The sequence below is a fragment of the Nesoenas mayeri genome, assembly GCF_963082525.1.
Source record: "Nesoenas mayeri genome assembly, chromosome: 20".
NCBI lineage: Eukaryota > Metazoa > Chordata > Aves > Columbiformes > Columbidae > Nesoenas > Nesoenas mayeri.
The window spans coordinates 5,881,922-5,903,737 of record NC_137569.1 but is presented as its reverse complement, the minus strand read 5'-3'; the positions used below and the strand labels follow the sequence as shown (position 1 = coordinate 5,903,737).

Here is a 21,816-nt window from a genome sequence, read left to right as displayed (position 1 = left end):
TTTATTGTGGTTAACTTCAGTAAGGTTTTGTGTTGGTTTTGTTTCATTTGTTTGTTTTTAAATTGTCATTTTCATTTGCTGTTACACAACTTTCTACCCTGGTGCGTTGTTTGTAACAACTTAGAGAGACTGTAAACTCTTCAATCAGGCTTGAGCACGATTTGAGCTGAATCTCCAGTGCTATATATAGAAGGGTTATTAAAACTCGTGCTTTAGACTTTGAACGAGCTTTTGCGTGGTGGAAGGGCGTAAGCAGATTTCCGTGCAGTTGTGGTGCTTTCATCTCCCTGTGCCTCTGACTCACCTAAACCCGCGTTGCAGGCAGGCTGGTGTCTTTGTGTCCGTGCATCTACCCAGGTAAAATGCTACCCTTGTCTCATGTGGGTTGGTTTCATGGCAAGACACATAGGAAAAATTGTGTTTCGTTATTTTTAGCCTACTTTCCTGTCTGTTACAGGAAGAGAGCATTTTCATATGTAGGTAGAATATCTCAGAACATTTCTAAAGCCTTTGACCAGTCCTGATGGATACAGAGCCTGATCCAAAGATAAGAAATTAGAAAATATGTGGAACCAAGTACTTGGTGCTTAATAAAACACTTTGCTGTCAGAAGGATGATGTGAGATGCGTATAGTTGTGTGCACATGTTCCTTTTTTGGACACATCTGTGTGTGAACCGCTGCTGACCAGCAAAAAAGGATCTATTGGTATGTAGTAGTAAAAACCAAGGGAACTTGGTACTTCCTGAGGCTGAGCTCTGACTCCAAGCACAGTGTGGCTATAAATTACCTGAGTATTGCCAGTGGTCTGGTGTGGGCTGAATAGTCAAGTATTGATCTGACTTCTCAGGGAAGCGTTACAGTCAATGCTGTGCTAAGGTCTGCGCCACTGCGACGACCATTTATCTGCCTGTTCTTTGTGCTCCGTGTTTCAATGTATTCACGGGTGCGAATGTTTCTCCAGCCCTCCCCAGGTGTCCTGCTTCCACCATGAAACCCCAGCCTGTCTCCCACTCCCCAAAACAATTCCAGTTGTTAGTTTTGATAGGACCTAGCTGCATCTCTCCATAACACGCTTGTTTTCTTCTGCTTCCCAGGGACGGTCATTACAAGAAGACAGAAATTAGTACTTTGAACTCACACCAGTGGGTGTTCAGGGAGCACAGAACACTTTGCAGGGATGAATGAGTGTAATGTCTGTTTCACAGGTGAGGAGAATTGCATCATCTCTGAATTGATGTCAGGAACGGAACTTGTCTGCATGCGAAGTCTTCTAACCACCTCACGGTATGTCGCTCTGAAGTTGCTTATCCAGTCTCCAAGGTACATTGCAAAGTTGAAAAATTACAGTTTTCTTTAGGAAACAGAATATGACCGTCAGATCAAGAATTCAAATTTTGTATTCGTTTCTCCCTTCTTTCTCAGCCAGTTTCCTCAGCACTGAGAGATGGCTTATTCCAACCTCCAAAAGCCCTTTTTAGTATTTTAAATTTATATTCCCATAAGGGACTGTCTTTAAAAATAATTGTTGCTGAGACGCTGTTTATTCTTTTTAGTGTCTGTAAAATTGACAAATTCTTCACATTAATTGCTCTTGAGGTTTTCACTTTACTCCAAAATATTAATTAGGCTTCTTTCTCTAATGCCATCTGGCTTCTCTCCCAAATAGTCTTGGAACAGGAATTTTCTTGTTGTATTTCAGTGTACACTAAGATACTAATTTAACATCAACTTTTTTTTATGCTGCCACCTTTTTATTGATATTCAGAAGTTTGTGGGATATGCCTATAAGAATATGCATTGCTAAGTTTTGTTCCATGAACATATTGGTGCTTTTTGTGACTTTGCCTCAGCCACAGTTCTTTGGAACCTGCTGAACCTCCCGGGATGGGAGGGCTGGTGAGCAGCAAATTAATATTCTGCTGTATTATGGTGTTAAATAATCACAGCTGGGCTGGAACCACAACTGGTACTGCTGCTCTGTTGCAGTGAGGAATCCCTTCTCTATAGGATTGCCTTTGAATTTGTGTTATATGTATTTTAAAATGGAGCTTTTATTCATCTGGTGGAACAGGTTTCTTTATAGATACTGGGATTTAATAATGTGGAGAACAAACAGGCCCATGGTTTCCCAAACAGGTTTTAAAATGTCAAATTAATCATTAAAAGAAGGGAAATGTTTCTCTGTTTAGATTAACAAATAACTTACTGAATCCTTGAACATCTTCCTATATGTGTCCTGTAGTCAGGGCTAGCAGCAGACACGGATAGAATGGCAAGCTTGATGGATTGTTGAAGCTGGTTTTTGGTAGTTAAACAATAATGAAACTGTTACATGCTTGCAGGGAAACACTGCTCTCTGTGTGCGGACTTCGTCCTGGAGAAAGTTTCAATTGTTCCAAAGAAGGGCGATTTCTAAAATGCAGCTTCTGTGGCTCGTCGCACAGCTGTCTAAATTACCGGCTGTCTTGAGGCCATTACACAAGCATTACAAAATAGTTTGGAAACAGTTTATTTTTCAGATGCCAAATAAAGTGTAGATTTCCAAGTCCCTTTTGACTGTATAATCAAAAAAAAGTAGAAATTGAAGCTGGTGTTTATATATATATATCCTGATTTATGTTCTTGGAGCTGAGAACGCAGGTTTCTTCCAGTCAGAGACTGATACTTGTATAATTCATGCCGTATGTTTCTGGGATTGAAAGGTTTATCAGTTGTTGTATGTGATCGTGCATTTCCTTGTTGGCTTAGGCAAAGCTGCTCTGTTGTTGTGCATCTTCTCGTGCAAAGGGCTCTTGGGTGAGAGGAGTAAGATCTCATCTCGTATGCAGACGAGAAGCGAGAGGGAGTTGGTGCAGGTATTTAATAAAAAAAGAAAGCCCCAAACCTCAGCCTTCTTTTTGCCAAACTTATTATGCTTTCTGTTTCTGTTATTATTTGTCCTTCTTGCTTCTCTGACTTGAAGACAGATCACAGACTGATTTTGCAGTGGAAATAACTAAATCTAGACTGTCATTCTGAGCGAAGTAAGAAATTTGTGAAAATAATTGAAATATGTTGTTTGTCTTGCTGCTGGACCTTCAGAAGTGAATTGCAATGCCTACAAAATGTGCATAGAGGCTGCAGTTGGAATTCAAAGCAGCAGTAAATGATTACTTATATGTAGCAAAGTAATGCAGTTAAAAACAAAGCACTTGCAGCATTTCTTTTTATCTGCCCTCAGAGACATCTTAAATCTGCAGATAGCTTTATCTGATAGTCATGAGTGGTGCTGATACCATCTCTGAACTTTTCCGTGGGTGAAAACCTATTTAAAGATTTTCAAAATGAGTATAGCTTAGAGATAATACATAACACATTTAATGCAGTTTTGCCATTTTAGTTTGTTCACCTTTTGGTGCTTCAAATGCCATTTGTATCACATTTTCAAGCAATGTGTTCAACTGCATATAACGAAGCGTTTTCAGACAACAGAATGTGGGCCAAGCCTAATTCAGGAAAGGCTTTGTCTAAGTGAAGTAAGATGATCATTCTTGGAGTGAGTCCTGTCTCCTCATCAGTGCTTTCCCAGCGGTGTTCTGCTGCAAACCTCAGCAACTTGGTAACGGATTGTTACGGAGGCCTAAGCTTGTTTTCTTGCTTCTGGATGTGACTCTTAATAATACAAGCTAAGGCTTCTATTCCTCTGGATTTGCATTGTCTTTTGCACTTCTTCTGTGAAACTCACTTGGCCTCAAAATAATTTTGTCCTCTCCTTTTTTTTATATATATTTTTGTGGTTTGTTCTAATGTTAAATTGTTAGGATGCTCAAGGAGGTCACTCACTGTCAGCATTTCTTCCCAGAAGTGCCTCCTGTGAGCTGCAATACTTCTCTGGAAGTATTTAATTCCATTATAAATATACTACTGCTTTGAAGAAATGAAATATTAACAATTCCTCTCCCTGATGAGGTATTATCTGTATTTTATGTATGGAAAACTGAAGCGTGGAGAATGGAAGTGGCCCAGAGGCAGAGTGTCCATAACAGGGTGAGAAACTGAAAGCAAAAATCCTCAGCCCCAACCGTCCCATAGTAATTTATCCCATTACTAATCTGAAAGTAATTACCTAATGGAATTCAGGTCTTTTTTTAAAAAATAGAAATAAGTGGTATGTGAATTTGTGTGTGCAATCCAAAATGGGGCAGTTTATGCTGAACTATTGACCTGAGAAAAGTAGAACTCAAACGGGAAGAAAGTTCATGTTGGTTTAACAGGTTCTTGGTGGAACGGATCGTGTTGCAGGGAGCTTCATAGCAGCAGCAGTCAAGTCTGGTCGTGCTGAAATGCCCGATAAGTTGTTATTTGTTTGGGATCTGAGAGCAGATGCGAAGATGTTTTGAAGTTTTATTTTAAAAACAAGTGTTCTTTCCTATTAAAGGCCTATGTGAAAGTACAAGACAGCACAGTATCTGTTCCCAGCTTCCATGATAGTTGGTATGTTGTTGTTGGTTTTTTTTCTTCATGCTCCAATGCCAGCATTTAGTCTAATGTGACAATCTTGTCTGTTATTTTACAAAGCAAACAAACCCAGAATGGAAAAAAAGTGCTCCTCCCAGATACAGAGAAGCAAAATGAAAACGTGATGATGCCTGTGTACTGCAAAGGTTGAGGAAAAAGCCCCCAACAAATCCCAGGCAAATTAAACAAACAAAATGAAATAGATTTATTGGTTTATAAAACCCAGTGATTTCTGGAGCACTGACTCATGATATCTGAATGCTTGGGCTCGCCAAAACTCATGAACTGAAATGTGACCCTGATAGGCTTGTTGGCTTGGGCCATATATGGGATATTTCCCCTTCATGACAAAGGTGGGAAGACCCAGCCCTTGAAGGCTGTTTGAAGCTTTCGTTACCTAGTAGCCTCTCAGTCTCTTTTAAAATTATATTTTATGCAGGTAGGATCCAACAATGATTTAATGTTCAGCAATCCTGACTTCTTGCTTTGATCAACACAATTACCGAAAACACGGGATGAGATGTCTGGTGGGTTTGTTCATGTATCAGTCTGAATAAAGCCCAGATTTCAGTTTGCATTGTTCTGGGGTTACTAGTCCTTAACGTTGTGCAGAGACTGAGGCTGGAAGAAGAGATGCATGGCGGTTCAAGGAGAGAAGGGGTAAAGGAACCCATTTAGCATCTTGCAGCCCTAGAAACAAGTCGAGCAGAGATGGCTGGAAATGACATTTTTGCACCATCGATGTTATGGGCAGTCCATGCCGGTCCTGCTGAGAGACACTGGATGACATAGCTGGAACTTCCCCTCTGTTTTCAGGCTCTTGTCCAGGGCTGCATGTAAGCAATCGTGTATTTCAAACCCTTCAGTGCTAAATGGAGACTGGCACAAAAGTAATACTTAATATTTATGGAAATGCTTTAAGAGTGCAACTTCAAAGGCTCTTTCAAGCTTTCACCTGTACTAACTTATTTCAAATGGGGGTGGAGTATATTTCCTTATCTACAGCTGAGGTGACTATGCCACAAATAAACTGACTTTTTAATTCCAATATCTTCTGTTGTCTCAGGAACAAAACTAGTATTCAGGTTTGCTTTTCAGTGGTGTATTCAATATCCTGGACCTTTCTCTAACTGCTGACAGACTTGTAAGTATTTCTGCAGCCTGGGAGAGCAGAGCTTTCCACGCTGTTTCAGATGTGACGTGTGTGCCTGGCTTTGTCCATGTCTACCAAAGGAGATGAGACGCAGTTGCATTTTATTCTATTTCAGCACCTAGTTTGGATTTGAGTTCAGATTAATTTGGAGTAGGCATAGCTACGAAATGAGTCTGCAGTGTCTGTACTTGTTACGATGTGCCTCGCTTATACACAGTCAGATCTTTTTTCAGTCTAGCTAAATAAAAATGATCTGTTTTTCAGGCTCCAGTTAAATAGGTTAGAGGTTACCTACCAGTCTGCACAGATCTCTGTTGCGAGCAATTATAGTGCACGTGCACTTTTCCACATGTATGAATTCCATGAGGTTTAAGTTCATTTTTTACTAAGGGCTCCTGAAATAAGGGGGGAAGAGCAGGCTTTGTGTGTGAGGAATTTTGAGGCTTAAAAAAAAAAAGACTTGGTTTAGCATTTAAAAATAAACCTGAAGCTTGGCATGAAAAGTAATTTACAGAATTTCCAGCTGGTGTTGTAGCTTATCAGAAAACACTCTCAATTCTGGGTGTCTGAGACACAGCGATAACACGGAGTCTTTAGAGCATTAGTGCCAACTATAATCCCAATTTCAGACAAACTTAATGTCATTCTGGCTGCTGCTGTACCACCTCCAACCCAAGCTCAGCAGCTGGATGAATAGCACTGCAAGACTTAAAACTGTGCTTAGAACTGTCTCTATTTTGGGACCAGCTGCTTTAGAGCACTTCATCTCTCTGAATCCTGGTGCACCAGGTGGGACGGGGGTTCCTGTGCACATCGCTGCAGTTTGTGGTGCCTCCTGTTTTCTGTGTCCCTGCCCTGCTTCTGGAGATTGGGGTAAGGGATTTTGTAAGTTTGAGGAGCTCTGGCTGGGATAATGCATCTTTCTCCTCCATTCAACTGCTCCCATATGCTAGTGCATCATTCCAAAGATGAACTGTTGATGAACATGTAATTTATCCGGTTGGAGAGAAACCTCCTGTCACAATGACAGAAGATGTGCAGCTGTCACTACAGGCCTCTTGGGCCAAGGATTTTGATGGAAAGAGCTTGATCTTTCTTGATCTGAAGTGGGAACTCTACTGATGTGATGAATATACAAATTGACATCCTTTCTCCTTCCCTTTTTTCTCCAGCTCCCTGCATTCCCCCCATTTAGAAGAAGAGTATCACAAAAACCACCCAGCAGGGGTTACCTTCTTCCATGGTAAAAGCTGAGGCAATTCAAAGCTGTCCCTGGTTTCCCTGGTTAAATTGTGGAGCTGCTCCTTCTTGTTTGTAATATCTGAACGCTGAAGTCATTTAATTCTCAGCAGCCTTTTGTAGCACAGCAGAAACATAGTTTGAGCAACATTCTATTCTAGGCAATGTAAAACTTGTGAAGATAGTGGGGTATTTGTAGTGTTAGGAAGAGGAAGGCTCCCTGAAAAGCTTATGTTGTGCCTTTGGAGACCACTTCTGGCTTTCAGGTGGGCACAGGTCCAGGTAACCTCCCCCAGCTCTTGCTGTGTGGCTGTCACAGAGGGGTGGTCCAGGTGGGTTTTGGGATGGAGTCTGGAGAGCATGAAATGATGATCTCCCTTGAACAGAGCTGGCTAAGGAAGCTACACAGTTATTTAAATGTTCAAGTTTTCGTTTAGCAATTCATCCCTACATATTGCATTTTGAGCTTCAGCAGCTACGCGCTGCTTGAAAAAAACAGCTGGCTGAAACGAACCCCAAGGCAGACTTGTGAGGATGTGAATGAACAGAGGCAAAAAAATTCAGAGCACAAGCCAGCATTGACCTTTTTTTCCCCTGTAATGAAAAGGAGTGATTGAAATGGTGTGTGATAGCCCAGGGTTCCTGGACTGCTCGTTGCTGAAGTTCTGGCGGTGAGATTTCCACTGTCACTGCCGCTTCTGTGCGTGGGACAAAGGATGGAGACACACGTGTAGCCACACGGGGCTGGGAGGGTGGCAGTGATAATGAAATGGAGTACGCTGCAATCTTAACTTCTCCGGAGTTTTCTTTCTTCTCTTTCTGACTTGGTTCATGCTATAAATATTACAGCTGACTGAATTTTGTCTTGCTGATGAATACCATACTGATGTGAAAGTGTGCGGTGGATTTTTAATTGTTTTTCAGCATAGCAAGAGAGTGGAAGTGAGACAGTCTGTCTGAGGTCACAGCACATTGCTTGGGAAGAGGTATGGGACACAGCAATTAAGATAGACTGCATAAGATAAATAATTTTCTAAAACTAGTCATGTGATTTCATTAATCACTTCATTTTGTGTTAACTTGCTGCAAGAATGTCACTGACTTGCAAAGGAAAAAGGCTGTTGTTGCGTTTCCGTCTTGGCAGATGTCTAGAGACCTAATTACAGTTAATAGCAAGAAGAACTTTTTATCTAAATACTTTTCAATATATAAAGTGCAATTTTGGATCGAAGTAAACAGTTTGTATTGAAATAATACACACCCCAGGTACCCAGTTCCATTTAAAAGGAAACAGGGTTGCCAAGCTTTTCATGTCAAAATTTGGTTTTGCTTGTGCTACACGGGCAAGAAAAAGTGAGTGTTGACTTTGCAATTCAGATACAAAGCTGGAGGCAAGTGAGAGGGTTTCTGTTTCTGACTTTGGAGTCGGCTTCCTGGGCAATGCTGTGTGAATCACACAGCTTTCTAAAACCATCATCTCCATTTTCAAATGAAAATTGCAGCTCTCCAGTTTCACAGAGGTGCTTGAAGTTTCGATCCTTTGTGCTTGTAACAGCATTGGGGCATCTGCTGATGGACAAAGGTGCTTTCACTGAAGATCTGCCTGTAGATCTAACAAACAACAGCAGCAAGTGTTGCTGAGAGCAAGCTTGCAAATTACTTCTAACATTGCATGCTGATAAACACTGGTAAAGCTGCAAAATGTTCTTAGAAAATGCTTTTTATTCATGTATTTATGAACTCTAATTCTTAATTTTCCTGTCTTTTAAGCAAACTTTGTAAGGGCTTACCTTGCAAATGCTTTACTCCAGTGTAAAGCAGGTTACAGCAGTATAAAGGGTCTTTGTCTGCATGATGATTCCTCTGCACCATATAACTAGGAAGTTACTTTTGGTACTTCTCTTGGAAGCAGCGCTAACTGAAGGCGATAGCGTTTCATTGAGGTTGTGTGTGGCTGTCTCTGTGCTGAGCTGCGGTGGCTCCGCTCCAGCTTTTTCCTGCGCTGCTCTGCACCCTGCCCCAATGGGCTACGCTGTTTACTTTCTGCTCTGTGGTAAACGGATGTCACTTCCTCAATTAAAATGCTGGTGGGCAGCCAGACTCTCTTCCTTTGGGCTCGCGTGCTCGGAGGAGCAGCACACCTAGTGAGCACACACGCCGTTGAATCCAGTTGTGTGCCGCGCTCCTGGATTTGGCTCCTGGCTGGACGTGTTGGGATGTGCTGCATCTCCTGCCGGCTGAGACACTGGGTGTCCACACGTGGAGGTTTTTGAAGGCATCTCTGAGGTGGAGAAGCACAGATGGAGCTGTGTCCTGCTGCGTGAAAGCGTCTGAAGATGGATCACCCGATGGCACAAGCCGTGCTCTGTCCACATCCAGCAGGGAAGGTCTAGGCAGCGAATGGGCATGGGGTGCCCGGATCAGCCTGCTTGGTGCATCGAAAGCAGCCAGAGGACGTGAGTACGCAGACACGGTTCAAGGGCAACTGCTGGCCCTGCCGTGCCCCTGGGTACACAGAAGCCTGACCGAGACACCACGGAAACTAACCTGGACGCCCGGTTCTGACTGCGCTCCCTGCAGATTGACCTGAACGCTCTGTCCTTTGCCTTCATAGCTGGCTGGTTTCTCACCTGAAAACTTTTAAGAGTGACATCAAAGTTGCTGATCAGACTGGTGAGCAATCGTGTGTTTGCCTTTGTAAAGGTTATTGGTATTGCATACTTAGATGGTTACGATGTGAAATGTCTCCAGACATTCTGAAAGCATAGGAAAAAAGGAAAAATATCTCCTCTTACCATACCAAAATTTCAGTCTCTCTTCCCTCTGAACTCTCATGTTTCTGGCTGTGATACAGTGGTGATATTTATTTACATATGTTTTTCCAGATATGCGTGCTGTTACCTTGGGCACATGTGAACTAGTAGTACCTTTACTCATAAATACGTTTTTGTTTTCTATCCCTAGGTAAAAATCTTATGTGTCCAATCCACTTGTTGTATATAGCAAGTTAGATTTACATGTTTCATGATAAACAGCCAGTGCTTGTCCCCACTCCTCATTCTCTCATGCTTTGTACTGGTTAAGATGCCACCTCTGCAAATGTCATGCTCAGACTGGCAACCTGCCTCCTGCCCTCATGCCTCCTGCAAACGGCTCATTTGCTGACTTTTCCACCTGTCCCAACATATGGTTACTCCCATTTATCATAATTCAGGTCTGTGTACTCATGTCACAGGCTGATAAAAATAATACTTAATGCATAAACGTAATTTGAGCAGATTATTCTATAGCTCTATTATCAAGTAAATACTAACTTTTGACCAAGCAAGCTGTGAATTCAGTTTGTAAGTGGTAGGTTATTAGTGAAACTAATTTTAGCAAAGCATTTCTTATCAGTGCAGGTTTAAAAAAAAAAGTAAATGGTAACAATGAGCAACCGTACGATGCTCTTAATGAGGCATCAAGATGGTTAACTCGTTAAACACTCAAAGAATTTCAAAACAGCATTCGTAAAAGGTGGAGAGAGAAGACTGAGACACTGCGGTAATCTCCTGGAAATCACTGAGAAACGGGAGAAGGTAATTCAAGGTCCTAGCGAGGCTCAGAAAGGCAGTAAGAAGCCAGTCAAGGAGGATTGTGTCTTGAATGAGATGGGAAGAGGAGGTTGATGGTTCAGCGAGCTAATAGAAAAGAAACTCACGGTGGTGAACAGTCTTCCTCTAAATTAGGAGGTGTGAGGGCAGCTAATAGGGCTAATGAGCAAACGTTATTATGGGGAAGCATGCCCTAGCAAAGCTGCTGTTTGTCTTGCATCTCCTTCCCTTTTTGATGCCCTTCTCCAGGCGCAGTAGCCCCAGGGGTCATCAGCCCTGGTGTTCCAGGGGCCAGTGGCCTCTCGGGAGGGGGATGAGGACTTGTTGCTGTGGCTTCTTCTTGTGTGGGAGCAAAATCAGCTGCCTGTGGGAGCTCAGTTCACTTTGATCTCTCAACTCAAGTGTGTTGGTGCTACTGCATTCCAGCCCCCAAATTCCTGAGCAGTCACGAAAAGGGGAAGCCAGACACAGTCATCAAGAGCTTTATTTATACAGAGCCAAAACTCAATTATTCTAAGAGATGTTCCTTTTGCTTTTTCTAGTCCATTATTTTTTGCACTCTTAGGAAAATAAAGGGAAATTCTATATTCAAGCATAAACCACGGTTTTCCTATACAGCCAAAGCCTACCCTGTGATAGAAAATCCACAAAGCACGTGTAATAAATCTTGTATGTAGACAATGATCTCTGATACTCCAGCCAGCAAGATTATGCCATTAATATTGCATATATAGTGAGAACCTGAGTTCAGATGCTTTTTTTTAATGAAGATGGAAAGTGTAAAAGTCCAGGCTTGCATTATGAATAATGTCTTCAGCAGTGTATGGGAGGAAAACTTTTGACATCACTGGTATTTCCTCTGGAATTAAATCATGCCTGTAAATTTCTACAAAACTCATGGTAATGTGTAGAACATGTTAACGAACAGGTGGTGAAATGAATTTCACTCTTCTGTTTCAAATCAGTGAAGAGAGTAATGGCTTTCACAGCTTCATACTGGAAAAGAAAGAAAAACGGAGTTCAGCAGAGCATGACAGAGCGCTGGCACCGCTTTGCCCACAGACCATGGCAAGCAGCTCCCAGCCTCATCCAATATTTATGGGATTTCTTCTGGCTTTTCCTTAAAGAAACTGAAGAAAGAAGATAAAACAATCCCCCTCCCCATAACCAAGCCCAGCGTGATGATTGCCACGTGGGTGGATGTGTTTGCGTGTCCAGGACAGACTGTTTGATGCTGCACTACCGCCCTTGCAGAAGCTCCTGCTCCCTTTGCTCTCGCCGACGCTCCGGGCACACCACGCAGTCAGGATCTAGGGCAGGTACTTTTTGGCTCCCAAAAATCATCTGCTGGCCACCTGCCATGTAGATTTCAGTCTCCCAAAATTCAGCTGTGTAGTTAAAATAGTTGTTTTCTGTGGCTCCCACTGGCCACTATGAGCATCATGTCCAAGAATAACGAAGACTGCTGCTATCAGTAATGCCTGTAACGTTAGTCACGCCAGTAAGTCAACATATTCTATTCAAGAAGTTGCTTGAAAATTCTTGGAGTCTATGGCGTGGTTGACTTCTCAAAACCGACATGTTAATACTAGTCAGGTTATTGTCAGTGTTTACCAAGCCTTGGAGCACAACAATAAGGTAGCTCTTTCTGTTGGTAACGTTTTTGGCTGGGCATTTATTTGTCACTTCAGTGTAACTGGGGAGCTCCTCGCCATTCATGTGCAGAGGAGTGGCAGGTTTTACACAGGGCTCTGCTTTGTTGTTACTCTGCTCAAATTCTGCCACATCTGTACCAACAACCCAGCCATCAAAGCATTGCTTATGGAAATTATTGGTTTCTGGATGGTGCTGACTACATCCTCTGAATGGGTACCAAAATAAATAAGGGAATAATTAGGCTGTAGCAAAACATTGTGGAGAGAGCCAGGAAACTGCCATCCTGGAATTTCACTGGGGAATTCTGCTTGCCCCTACCAGTCCTCTCCCACTGGCCGAGCTTATTTCCTCTGCTCTAAAACTGGTACTGTACAGAATGAAGGAAAAATCTCTCTTGGAGCAGCTGCTGAATTTTACCTGCATTTCTTGTTGTCTTAGTGCAGCTGTAGACAGCACAGAGACATTTTAGCATCATAAGTCTCGGTTATATCTGCTTGGTAGCACAGCTGCCAGTTAGCAAAGCTTCATCTAACTCATGGCAGCATATTAAGTTCCCACGGAGCATCTGCTGCATGTTCCAGCCATCAACAGTGTAATTCTTGCTTTTCAGCCATTTGGGTCTCCTGGCAATCTGGAAACAGGAGCAGATATCTACCAAATGAGTGGTGGTGATGCTGACTGAGATGCAAAGCAGATGGCCACTGCATGGGCCGAGGTAGAAACGTTTGTGAGCTCCTTTCCTTGCACTTGGAGCAGCCCTACCATAGACTTACCCCTCTGTGTAGAGGTCCTTAGATAATTAAACCCTGACATACACCGTTCCAGGCTGCAGTAACGTCTGTGTTGTTGGAATGGCTGTTGTGTTTCCATGTGCTTCTTTCTCTTGAAGATGGGAAAGATCTTTGGAAAAATGTTACCTATCAGGGGGCAGTCCTGGTGGTCACTAGTTGTTTATGGACATTTCCCTTCTGTGCTTTTGTAGTTGAGCAGGATTAAGGTTCTTCTAAAGTAACATCTGAGCCTTTTGTCAACCTTTTCATTTCCTGGCAATTACACAGAACTGCAACTCCAGCTGAATGCTGAGCTCTGTCTTATTTTATCCTGGTTTGTGCACTCCTTTGTGCTTTTCTTCCCAGTGTTTGACATGTCGCAATGTTCCAGAGTGAATTAGTGGGCTGTCCTTTTTTAGGAAAGCAGAGTTTTTGGGGCAGGCAGTAGTGTTTGTGTATTCTGTTCCCGTGGGTGGCCTTCGGTGTGCAGGGGTCCTTGAAGCGGGAAGGGAACGCCACTATGGACGCAGTTTTCACTGCCACGGGGGTTGTGAACACTTGGTTGACTGTGCAGCTTTCGTGTTGTTTAGGTTTGCAGTTCCTGGGGACAAATTAAACCTCCACAGTTTAAAACAGAAATTTAGTATTTTTGCCCCAGAAAGGATGTGTTAACTTCTGAGTGGGACCGATAGCTCGAAAATTAATGTGCAGAAAGAGTCATTGTTTCTTTTAGGTATGATATCTGAAGTATGCGTTAGGATTGAATGATACATTATTTCTGTTCATGGAACAACTCCATGTATTGATTAAGATCTAGTTGCCAGCCTAGGTGCAATTTACAGCATTGTGCACATCAGCGACACCAAGAATTGTGTCACTGATTCATCAGGTAATGAATCTGTAGATTTTCACTTAAACATTCAAATCCGCTGAGGCTGCAGGGCAGAGTTCACCGGGCAGCTCCCCATTGTGAATCTGAAAGGCATGTGTCCACTGCCGCGACAGCGCTGGCTTTGACGAGCCCAATTCAGCCACGTTTTGAAAGGATTAAAGATGTCACTAAAGCTACAGAGGCTGGAACAGCACAGACTACAAAGGCTTCCCAATTCAAGTACATCAACCCAAAAGGCTTAACCCGGCTTTAAAAAAGAATTCAACAGAACAGTGTGTTAGGATATGATACCAAATAAGCTTTAGGACTCGCGCCAGCCCCCTTCCCTTGGGAACGTGGAGTTTTACAGTGGCAAAGCTTCCTGAGGCGAAAGAAATGACCTGGCTGTGTAGCTGAGAGGTGGTTTATTTCCAGAAGCTGATAAAATCGAGCAGTCTAAAACTATCAGTGATGGATCCGATTTTTAAGACATGAAAGAAACACAGCCCAGGAACCACAGTGTGAATGGAGAAATGCAGAGGAGGCAGTTTGTTCTGTTTGTGTTCTGTTGACCAGTAAGTGATGACACATGGTGTGTGCTCTAGATACTGATTGCTCACATGAATTCAGTTTTCTTTGTAAACTCCCAAAAGCAAGTTTATAGCAGTGTATTTCTGGAATACTGCTGCTTGGGTGGTCTTGGAAGACTCCAAACCCATGCATTTTGCACTGGACTGTTAGGATTTTAGGTAAGTGTATACATATGTATGTTATTTAGCTTGCAAAAGAAAATCAACCAAGTGATTGTGTCTCAGGTGCCATTGTTTTCCCAAGTAAGTTACTGAAAGCTAATATTTGATTTTTAAGTTACTGACGTTTGCTTGCTGTGTGATGATTTAGCCTTGTAATGCTGCAAATTCAGTTGAGAGCTGGCATATGTTAAATAAGTGGCTCTAGTGTCCTTGTCTTTTCCTTTGTCCTTTTAGATTTGTAGCTGCAAATCAGCAGAGAGATTTAGAGTGAAATTGAAGAAAAGCCATCTGTGATCTTGCTGCTGGTTTTATTTAAATAATGTATGAGAAATACTTTGAGCTTCTGTTTGCTTTTCGCAACACACAAAAAACAAAGTCAGTGTATTACGGTTTACGTGGAGTAGAGACAGCCTGGTACAGCAAACTTGATCAGAGACTCTTATGTAGCCAAATGGAACATAAAATTTGTCTTATCTTTGCTGTAAGCTGTGAACTTGAAGAAATGCCCCTAATGACTCTCCTGAACTTTATTTGTCCTTTCTCACCGGAGCTGTACGGTGCTGGACCGCGTGTGTGGTTTTTGCACGTGCTTGTAAGTTAGAGGAAAGATCAAAACTTACAAAGACGCGGTCAAAAATGAATCAATGGTGGGAAATTTTAATACGTCTTTTATGCTCTGTTTCACTTCAGTTGATGATTTGTTTCGTGTATAATTTCTAACGTGTACCTTTCCCGCTTGCAGTTACTATGTGGGCGAGCTGCTGTAACTGGCTGTGTCTGGATGGCTCACCCGAAGAGATGGAGCCGCAGCCGTCGTCGGGAGCCCGACCCCAAGCCTATTCCAACCCCGGGTACAGCTCCTTCCCGTCCCCCACGGCGGCTGAGCAGAGCTGCAAGGCCTGCGGGCTGCCCTTCGACAGCTCCACCGCCAAGGTGAGTCGCAAGTGTCTGCTCTGGCACTTTGCCGTCTGCCTCCCATTCAATCCCAAAGAGCCAATTCAAAGAGAAATGGGCGTACGTTAGAGGCGGACTTACCATATGGGGAAAGACAGCTTGCCTTTGCGTCTGTCTCTTCCATCGTTCTTTCGCAATTAGCAGATATAGTTAAAGATGACTGGGAATGTGGTAGTTAACCTTTGGTAGACTTGGCTTTCTCAGGCACTGAAAGAAGAAAGCCAAACTGCCTATCATCACTTAAAGGAGCATTAACTTGAGCATAAAAACACTAATGTCCTAAAAAAATGTGGCAAGAAGTTTAGTAATCTGTTGGTACTTTCAATGAAGGGACATATCTATTTTCCAAACTATTGTTGCTCAAGATGAACAGCTGTAAAGTTTGAGAGTGTGTGTAAAGTTGCTGAAGAAATGAAACCAGTTGGGGATGGATTATACAGTAGCAGTGCTAGAACGATGGTCCCATTTTTCCTGGTATCTAATGAAATATATGTTCTAATATAAGCTGTCTTCAAAGCAGTGCCTTGGATAAGAGTCGTCAGCACCGCTCCACCTATGTGAAAACATGCTGATTGATTGGGTGTAGGTAAAGCTTTGGCGATGAAATTGTAGAGGATCTGCTGAGGCAATTTAAGATGTTTCTGCCCCCAGCAGAGTTCCCTGCTTTTCTGCAGGACTTGGCTGTGGGTGTAGCGGGGGCAGCTGAGCACAATGTGTGCCTGTCTCTGCCATTCAGTGCAGACTATCAATGAGTTTGAGGTTGATGTTGTTTTGTGAAAGGAGGCTCCTGAACCTTCCTTCTGCCACCACAAGGACTGAGCAGAAGCCTCTGGGGCTGCCTTGAGTGAGGTGACTCCACAGCTTAGGCAGCTGCAGGGAGGTCTGACAGATCATCCATTGGTCCTGGCTCTCCAGAAGGGAATTTGGGCTAAAGAACCGAGTACAGAACTTGTAAAACACTGACATGTTTGTAAGCCATATTAATTCCTTAATTCTGTTGACATGGACCAGGAAGTGTATGAAATCTCACTTTGCTGCAACGAGAGCACCAAAAACTCTGCATTTTGTCCCAAGAGAGGCAGTACCTTTGAACTCTAGTCTCCAGTTAATGTTTGTACTGGAGTACGATACATGAAAATTAATTCCTTCCACACTGGTGACCATAAGAATAACCCAGATTGCTTTAAAAAAAACCCAACTAACCAAACAACAAGAAAGAACCCAAAAAGCAGAATGTTGGTATCTTAAGTACTTGATCTTTTATCATAATTGTCATTTATTTTTCATATACCATGGCACCTACTAAAAGGATTAGGGTAGGGGAGGTTTGAATGGAACATATATTTATAAGATGCTTTTAATTGTCAAAGTATGTAAAATTTAATGATGGTAGCAAAACTCTGAGATTTTTGTTTTCCTTCTCTGAGATGAGTTTTTGATCTTGTTTTTTTGCAGCAAACGGATTTTAAATTTGAAACAAGCATTCTTCATTCCCCTCTCCGCTGCCAGAAAGCAATGGCAGCGTTCTTGGTAGAGATGGGTTGTTCTTCCTTCCTCCCCCATTTTCTGATTTCAGTGCCTTAAACTGGCTGACATTTTCAGGAAGATGCTTTTCTTTTCATCAAGACAGACAAAAGCTCCTGGCAAACTAGAGCGTAAGATTAAAAAACCAAGACAAAACCCAAAACCAAACACCCTGAACAACAGTAGCTGTAGTGAAAGCTTGAATGTTGGCATTTCTTTGTTTTCTCCTGCGCATGGAGAGCCAAGTGTATCAAAGCCCCGTGCTGGTAGCTGTGGGAGATGAGCTGTTAGAGCAAACAACCAGAACAGCTTCTGGACAGATTTGGGATTTCACTTCTGTTTGGCCATCCTGCAGTGGTGCTGCCAGTCAGTGAGCATCATTCAGAAGCGCTTTGACCTTTTAGTAACAGGTTTTAATTTACAACAACATTTGAAACTAATCCTCCTGCAGAGATCGGTGTCTTCAGTCATTGCCCTTTCAGTCAGAGTTCAGCAAATATATTGAAGCTGTAAAAGCTGCTTAATACTGAGACGCAGCAAACGGCTTCTGTGCATGTTTAAATACTTGATGCTCAGATACAGGCTGGGGAATTTTTTTGCTCTGAAGATGAATCCTTGTGGTGAACTGATAAGCCAGAGACATGCTTGGTTTTGACTTCTCAAATGTATCATTTAATAACTAAGGCAGACTCGTGTTATTACTGTTAATTGCTTGCAAAACCCACGCTGGATAACGCAGCCCTTGTCTTGTGCTCGTTTATGTGATACCGAAATGTGTAAATACTCAAGTAGGGGCTTTCTGCCTGGAAGGTCCTTGGCCATGGAGTCGTTCCCCCGGGTGCCAGTTGGCAGTTTGCAGAGACTAAAGCCCAGTTGTTTGGGGTTTATTTTGTTTTAATTTTCCGCAGTTCTTCTGGTTGTTCCCCAGTCAGAGATGGGTGATGGAGAGAGGGAAAGTCTTGTAAACAGGGTTATTTTCCATTCCTTTGCCTTTCTGGAGTGTTTGTTCCTGTCTCTGCCCTGAAAATTTCCCGAGAAAGTGGATTCTGCCTGCAATCGTAGGGTCAAAGAACGAAAGTCAGTGACATGCTAATGATTTTTATAATAACCAAGTGAAGGAGAACTTATCAAAACTGGATGGTGTGCGGAAATTGCCCTTCCTGTCTTGCTTTGTGACTGATGAAAGTCACTTGGACTTGGCAGAGCCCCAAACGGCAATTTTGAGATGAGGTTTCAAATTTGCATGACCAGAGATTCTCTCTGTGGTAGAAACTTCCATGCCTTAAAATGCTTAGGCAGGAAATGGGGATTTTTTCCACTAACTCTCATTATAAGCGTATTGCTGGGTCTAATTGAGAAGTCTGTCAGTTGTAACTGTGAGGGGGTGGAGGGGCAGGGGGGCTGCCAGGCTGTACAGGGGAGCAGAAGGAGCTTAGGTAAGCAAGTAGTATATTTATACCTTTTAAAACATGAGAAAGCTCTGCTTTCTTTGAGCCGTGAAGTTAAAAATGTTCTCTGTTCCCTAGAAGCAATTCGTGAAGCTTTCTGTTTGTTTCCATGTTTGTATTCATTTCTTCTCCAATTCTATGTACTTTTCCTGGTGTGGCTCTGAGTGGGTCAGGACGTCAGGATTTCATAGAAACGTGTCTTCTCTGAAAGCGTGAATTAGCGTTGTTTTAACCAGCACTGAAACCAGTTCTTTCTCCCCTCAGGACTTTTTTAAAGGTGCATAATGTGGCTGTTGTGCTGCTATTCCTATTGGAAAATGTAGAATTTGACTTTCCAAAGTGTTGAACAGTCAAGTTTCTGCAGAAGTCAACATGGACTGTGAGTGCTTGGAACTTGTGAAAATGGAGCCCTGAGTGATGAGACTGCAACAGTAAAAAACACAAAAAGTAAAAAACAGAGGTCAATCTGTCAAGTTTATAAGCATCTGGGGCCTAATATTTCCAAAACTTCCAACACTTTCTGTCTAGCATCTGACTGGCACATAGCGTGCATGTTATTTTCCAAATAAGCTGGCTATTTTTGACACATAAATAAATGTTGAATTCTTTGATGTCTGTCAGACGCAGTAAGCCTTGCTGTTTCCTTTTCCTCTTATGGTGAAAAATAGATTTGTTTAGTGATGGTAACAAACTGAAGCAGAAAAAAAAAGCAGGGGGGGAGTTGCTTGTAGCAAGTATCACATTTATGCAATAATGTTTTTAAGTAGTTCCCTCCAATGCTCAAGCTTTCATTCAGTTGTTTTATAAAGCAATGCACAGCTTGCTGTAATTTACTTCAAAGTCTGCTGCCTCTTAGATATCTCCTGATCTAATCTGTGGTTTAAACTGGATGAACAGGTCTGGAATAAGGTGCAGAAAACTCCTGTCATTTGAGAGAGTTGTTTAGGAATCCAGGATTTCACTCTGGGTGAATGGAGAGCTTTTCTAAGAACTGTAAGGCATCTAGTGACCTGCCCATGGGCTTAATCCTTTTCCTCATCCAGGAGCATGAGTAACACACTTGTTACCTTTTCATCAATCAGAATGCTTTGATTCTGCTTTAACAGAGGCTATTATTATAATGATTATAATACTTACTTTGGCTTCCAGATGGTAGAGAGATGTCACAGGGTGTGTGGATCGGTTTGATCCTGTTCCCTTCTCTTCCCCAGCACATCTGCCTGGACTGTAAGAAGCACTTTTGCACGTCCTGCTCCAGCCAGCCCGAAGGCGGTCCCCTGCTCTGCCACCTTTGCCAGCGGTTCCGAGCCACTGCTTTTCAGCGGGAGGAGCTGATCAAGATGAAGGTGAAGGATCTGCGAGACTATTTGGCACTCCGTGAGATTTCCACAGAGTTGTGTCGTGAAAAGGAGGACTTGGTATTTCTGATTCTTGGCCAGCAGCCTATAATTACCGAGGAAGATCAGATAAGAACAAATCCATTTAATACCAGTGCCTCTGGACAGCAAGACTTTGTGATTCTCCCACCAACCAGCATAGCATCTTCTACCTCACCTGATGCATCTCCAGTGTCTGCAGATCCCATCTCAAGTTCACTAGCTCAGGAACATCAGCAGGTACGGTCTCCAGCCAGAAGCATCTTCTACAAACTCATTCATCTCCATTTTTGGATTAAATACTGAGATGTTGTGTGACGTTTTCCAAGTAGATAATGTGCCAAAAATGTTAAAGATGCCCACTTAAAAAGCAAGGAGGGTTTCTTGATGACAAAATGATGACAGATGACAAAATACTTCAGTTGCGTTTTATACATGCACTTCTCAGGCTTGTGTTTAATTTTGGAATGAGGACCTCACGCTCTCTTACAGAATAATTAGGAAAGTAAAATGAGTTATTTTACGCTGAATTGTGTGTAGAACTCTGACTTGCTGTCTGTCACCAACTCTGGTGTGCCATTCCCTTTCTACACTAGTGGAATTTAATTTGGTGGGCAGTGCTGAATATATTGAACGTTGGCTCTGAGAAGAATATTACTATTCTGAGAATGTTTGCTCTGGTGATCTGGTCACTTGCCATGGCCACTAGATGCTCCTGTGACCGGTTCCTCTGGTACTCAATGGCTGTGCTGGTGCAGATCCATCTTGTGTGGGTGAGGTTTTTGGTGTCTTCTGCGCTCTAATAGAAGACAAAACCCGAGTCTCTTGTTAAATTTTTGCTTGTGACAAACCCTGCAGTTCTGACAAACCTTGTCAGGGGCATTTCAGCTTAATTATTTTTTATTGACTTTGCTTTGTTTGCCTTTCTGCTATCTGATATGGGAAGTTTACTCAGTGTTCGACATCTGCTTCTAGTCCTGTCACTGGGCTGGACCAGAGCTGTCCAAGCGTATGTACCTTCTGCTTCCTCAGCAGATATATCCAGTACAAAAGAAGAGTTTTCCTGCGACGGTATTTTCTTACAAATTGTTAAAAGGCCTTTTTGTTTTCTGGATATTGTGATTCTGATTTTTAACAGCAAATTCAGCTCTCCTGTCTTCCCTTGCTGCCCATGATCCATTTCAGCTTCTTGTCTCTACTTGCATGACAACCTGCTACAGTTCAGGCTCTTTCATCATTATTGTTATTCTCTTGTTTTGTAAATATTGACAAGTCACTACTTAGGTCAGCATGATGGCAACACTGCAGCCTTGTGTGTCAGGAGGGAAACCACAGAGGGGAATGAGCTGCTGAGGACAGGTCAGCGGGAATTACACTGCACTTCCTCTCGTTGTATTAAGTGCTCAGAGCAACTGCCCCTTCTCATTCTCCAGCTTCCTTGCTGCTGGTCCTACACTCAGTATCTCCTGTCTGGCCAGTCCAGAACCCACCTGAGGAGGGGTTTCAGTTTGAAGATGACCTGTAAACTTGGAGCTGTGTTACAGAGGAGTCTTGTGCAGAGCCTTGCACTGATGGTTGATGTGACAATGCACCACGTCACACCACAATACTTTGGTGAAGGATCACATATATAGATATATATGTATATTATATTTGTGTATGTATGTGTGTATAAATTTGGTCTCCTGGTCCAGATTCACCATAACATCAAGTGGGATCTTTCTGTGCAAGTCCTCTTTCGGGGTTTAAGTAAAACAGGGCATTAAAGGCACAGATGCTACACTTTGGTTTCAAAAAGTTTTACTTGTTTAAAGTTTACTTGCTTTTTTAAGGGCTGCACATGAAAAACGTTCTGTGAGTGTGCCTCACTGCTACCTCCTGCTGCTGTTGTCCTCCCAGCAGGCAGGGTTTGCAGTTAGGCTGAACTATAGAGCTTATTTCTCTTTGGACACTCAAGAGAGGTGCTGTTGGTGAAAGCTTT

At 42.6% G+C, this 21,816-nt stretch overlaps 1 protein-coding gene across 3 annotated transcripts in view; it reads left to right on the top strand.

Moving 5' to 3' along the window:
- The window catches only part of RFFL (ring finger and FYVE like domain containing E3 ubiquitin protein ligase), a 29,011-nt gene that overhangs the window by 2,281 nt on the left and 4,914 nt on the right, over window positions 1-21,816 (top strand). The window contains exons 1-4 of one of the 3 annotated variants that reach the window (XM_080357211.1): window positions 6,359-7,877; window positions 8,662-9,564; window positions 15,276-15,466; window positions 19,671-20,075. In XM_080357211.1, the coding sequence (XP_080213337.1) occupies window positions 15,281-15,466; window positions 19,671-20,075 (591 nt within the window). In that variant the 5' untranslated portion in view covers window positions 6,359-7,877; window positions 8,662-9,564; window positions 15,276-15,280. Of the gene's footprint in view, window positions 1-1,207; window positions 1,323-6,358; window positions 7,878-8,661; window positions 9,565-15,275; window positions 15,467-19,670; window positions 20,076-21,816 lie in introns of those variants that run through there. The other 2 variants (XM_080357209.1, XM_080357210.1) reach the window with 2 other exon arrangements.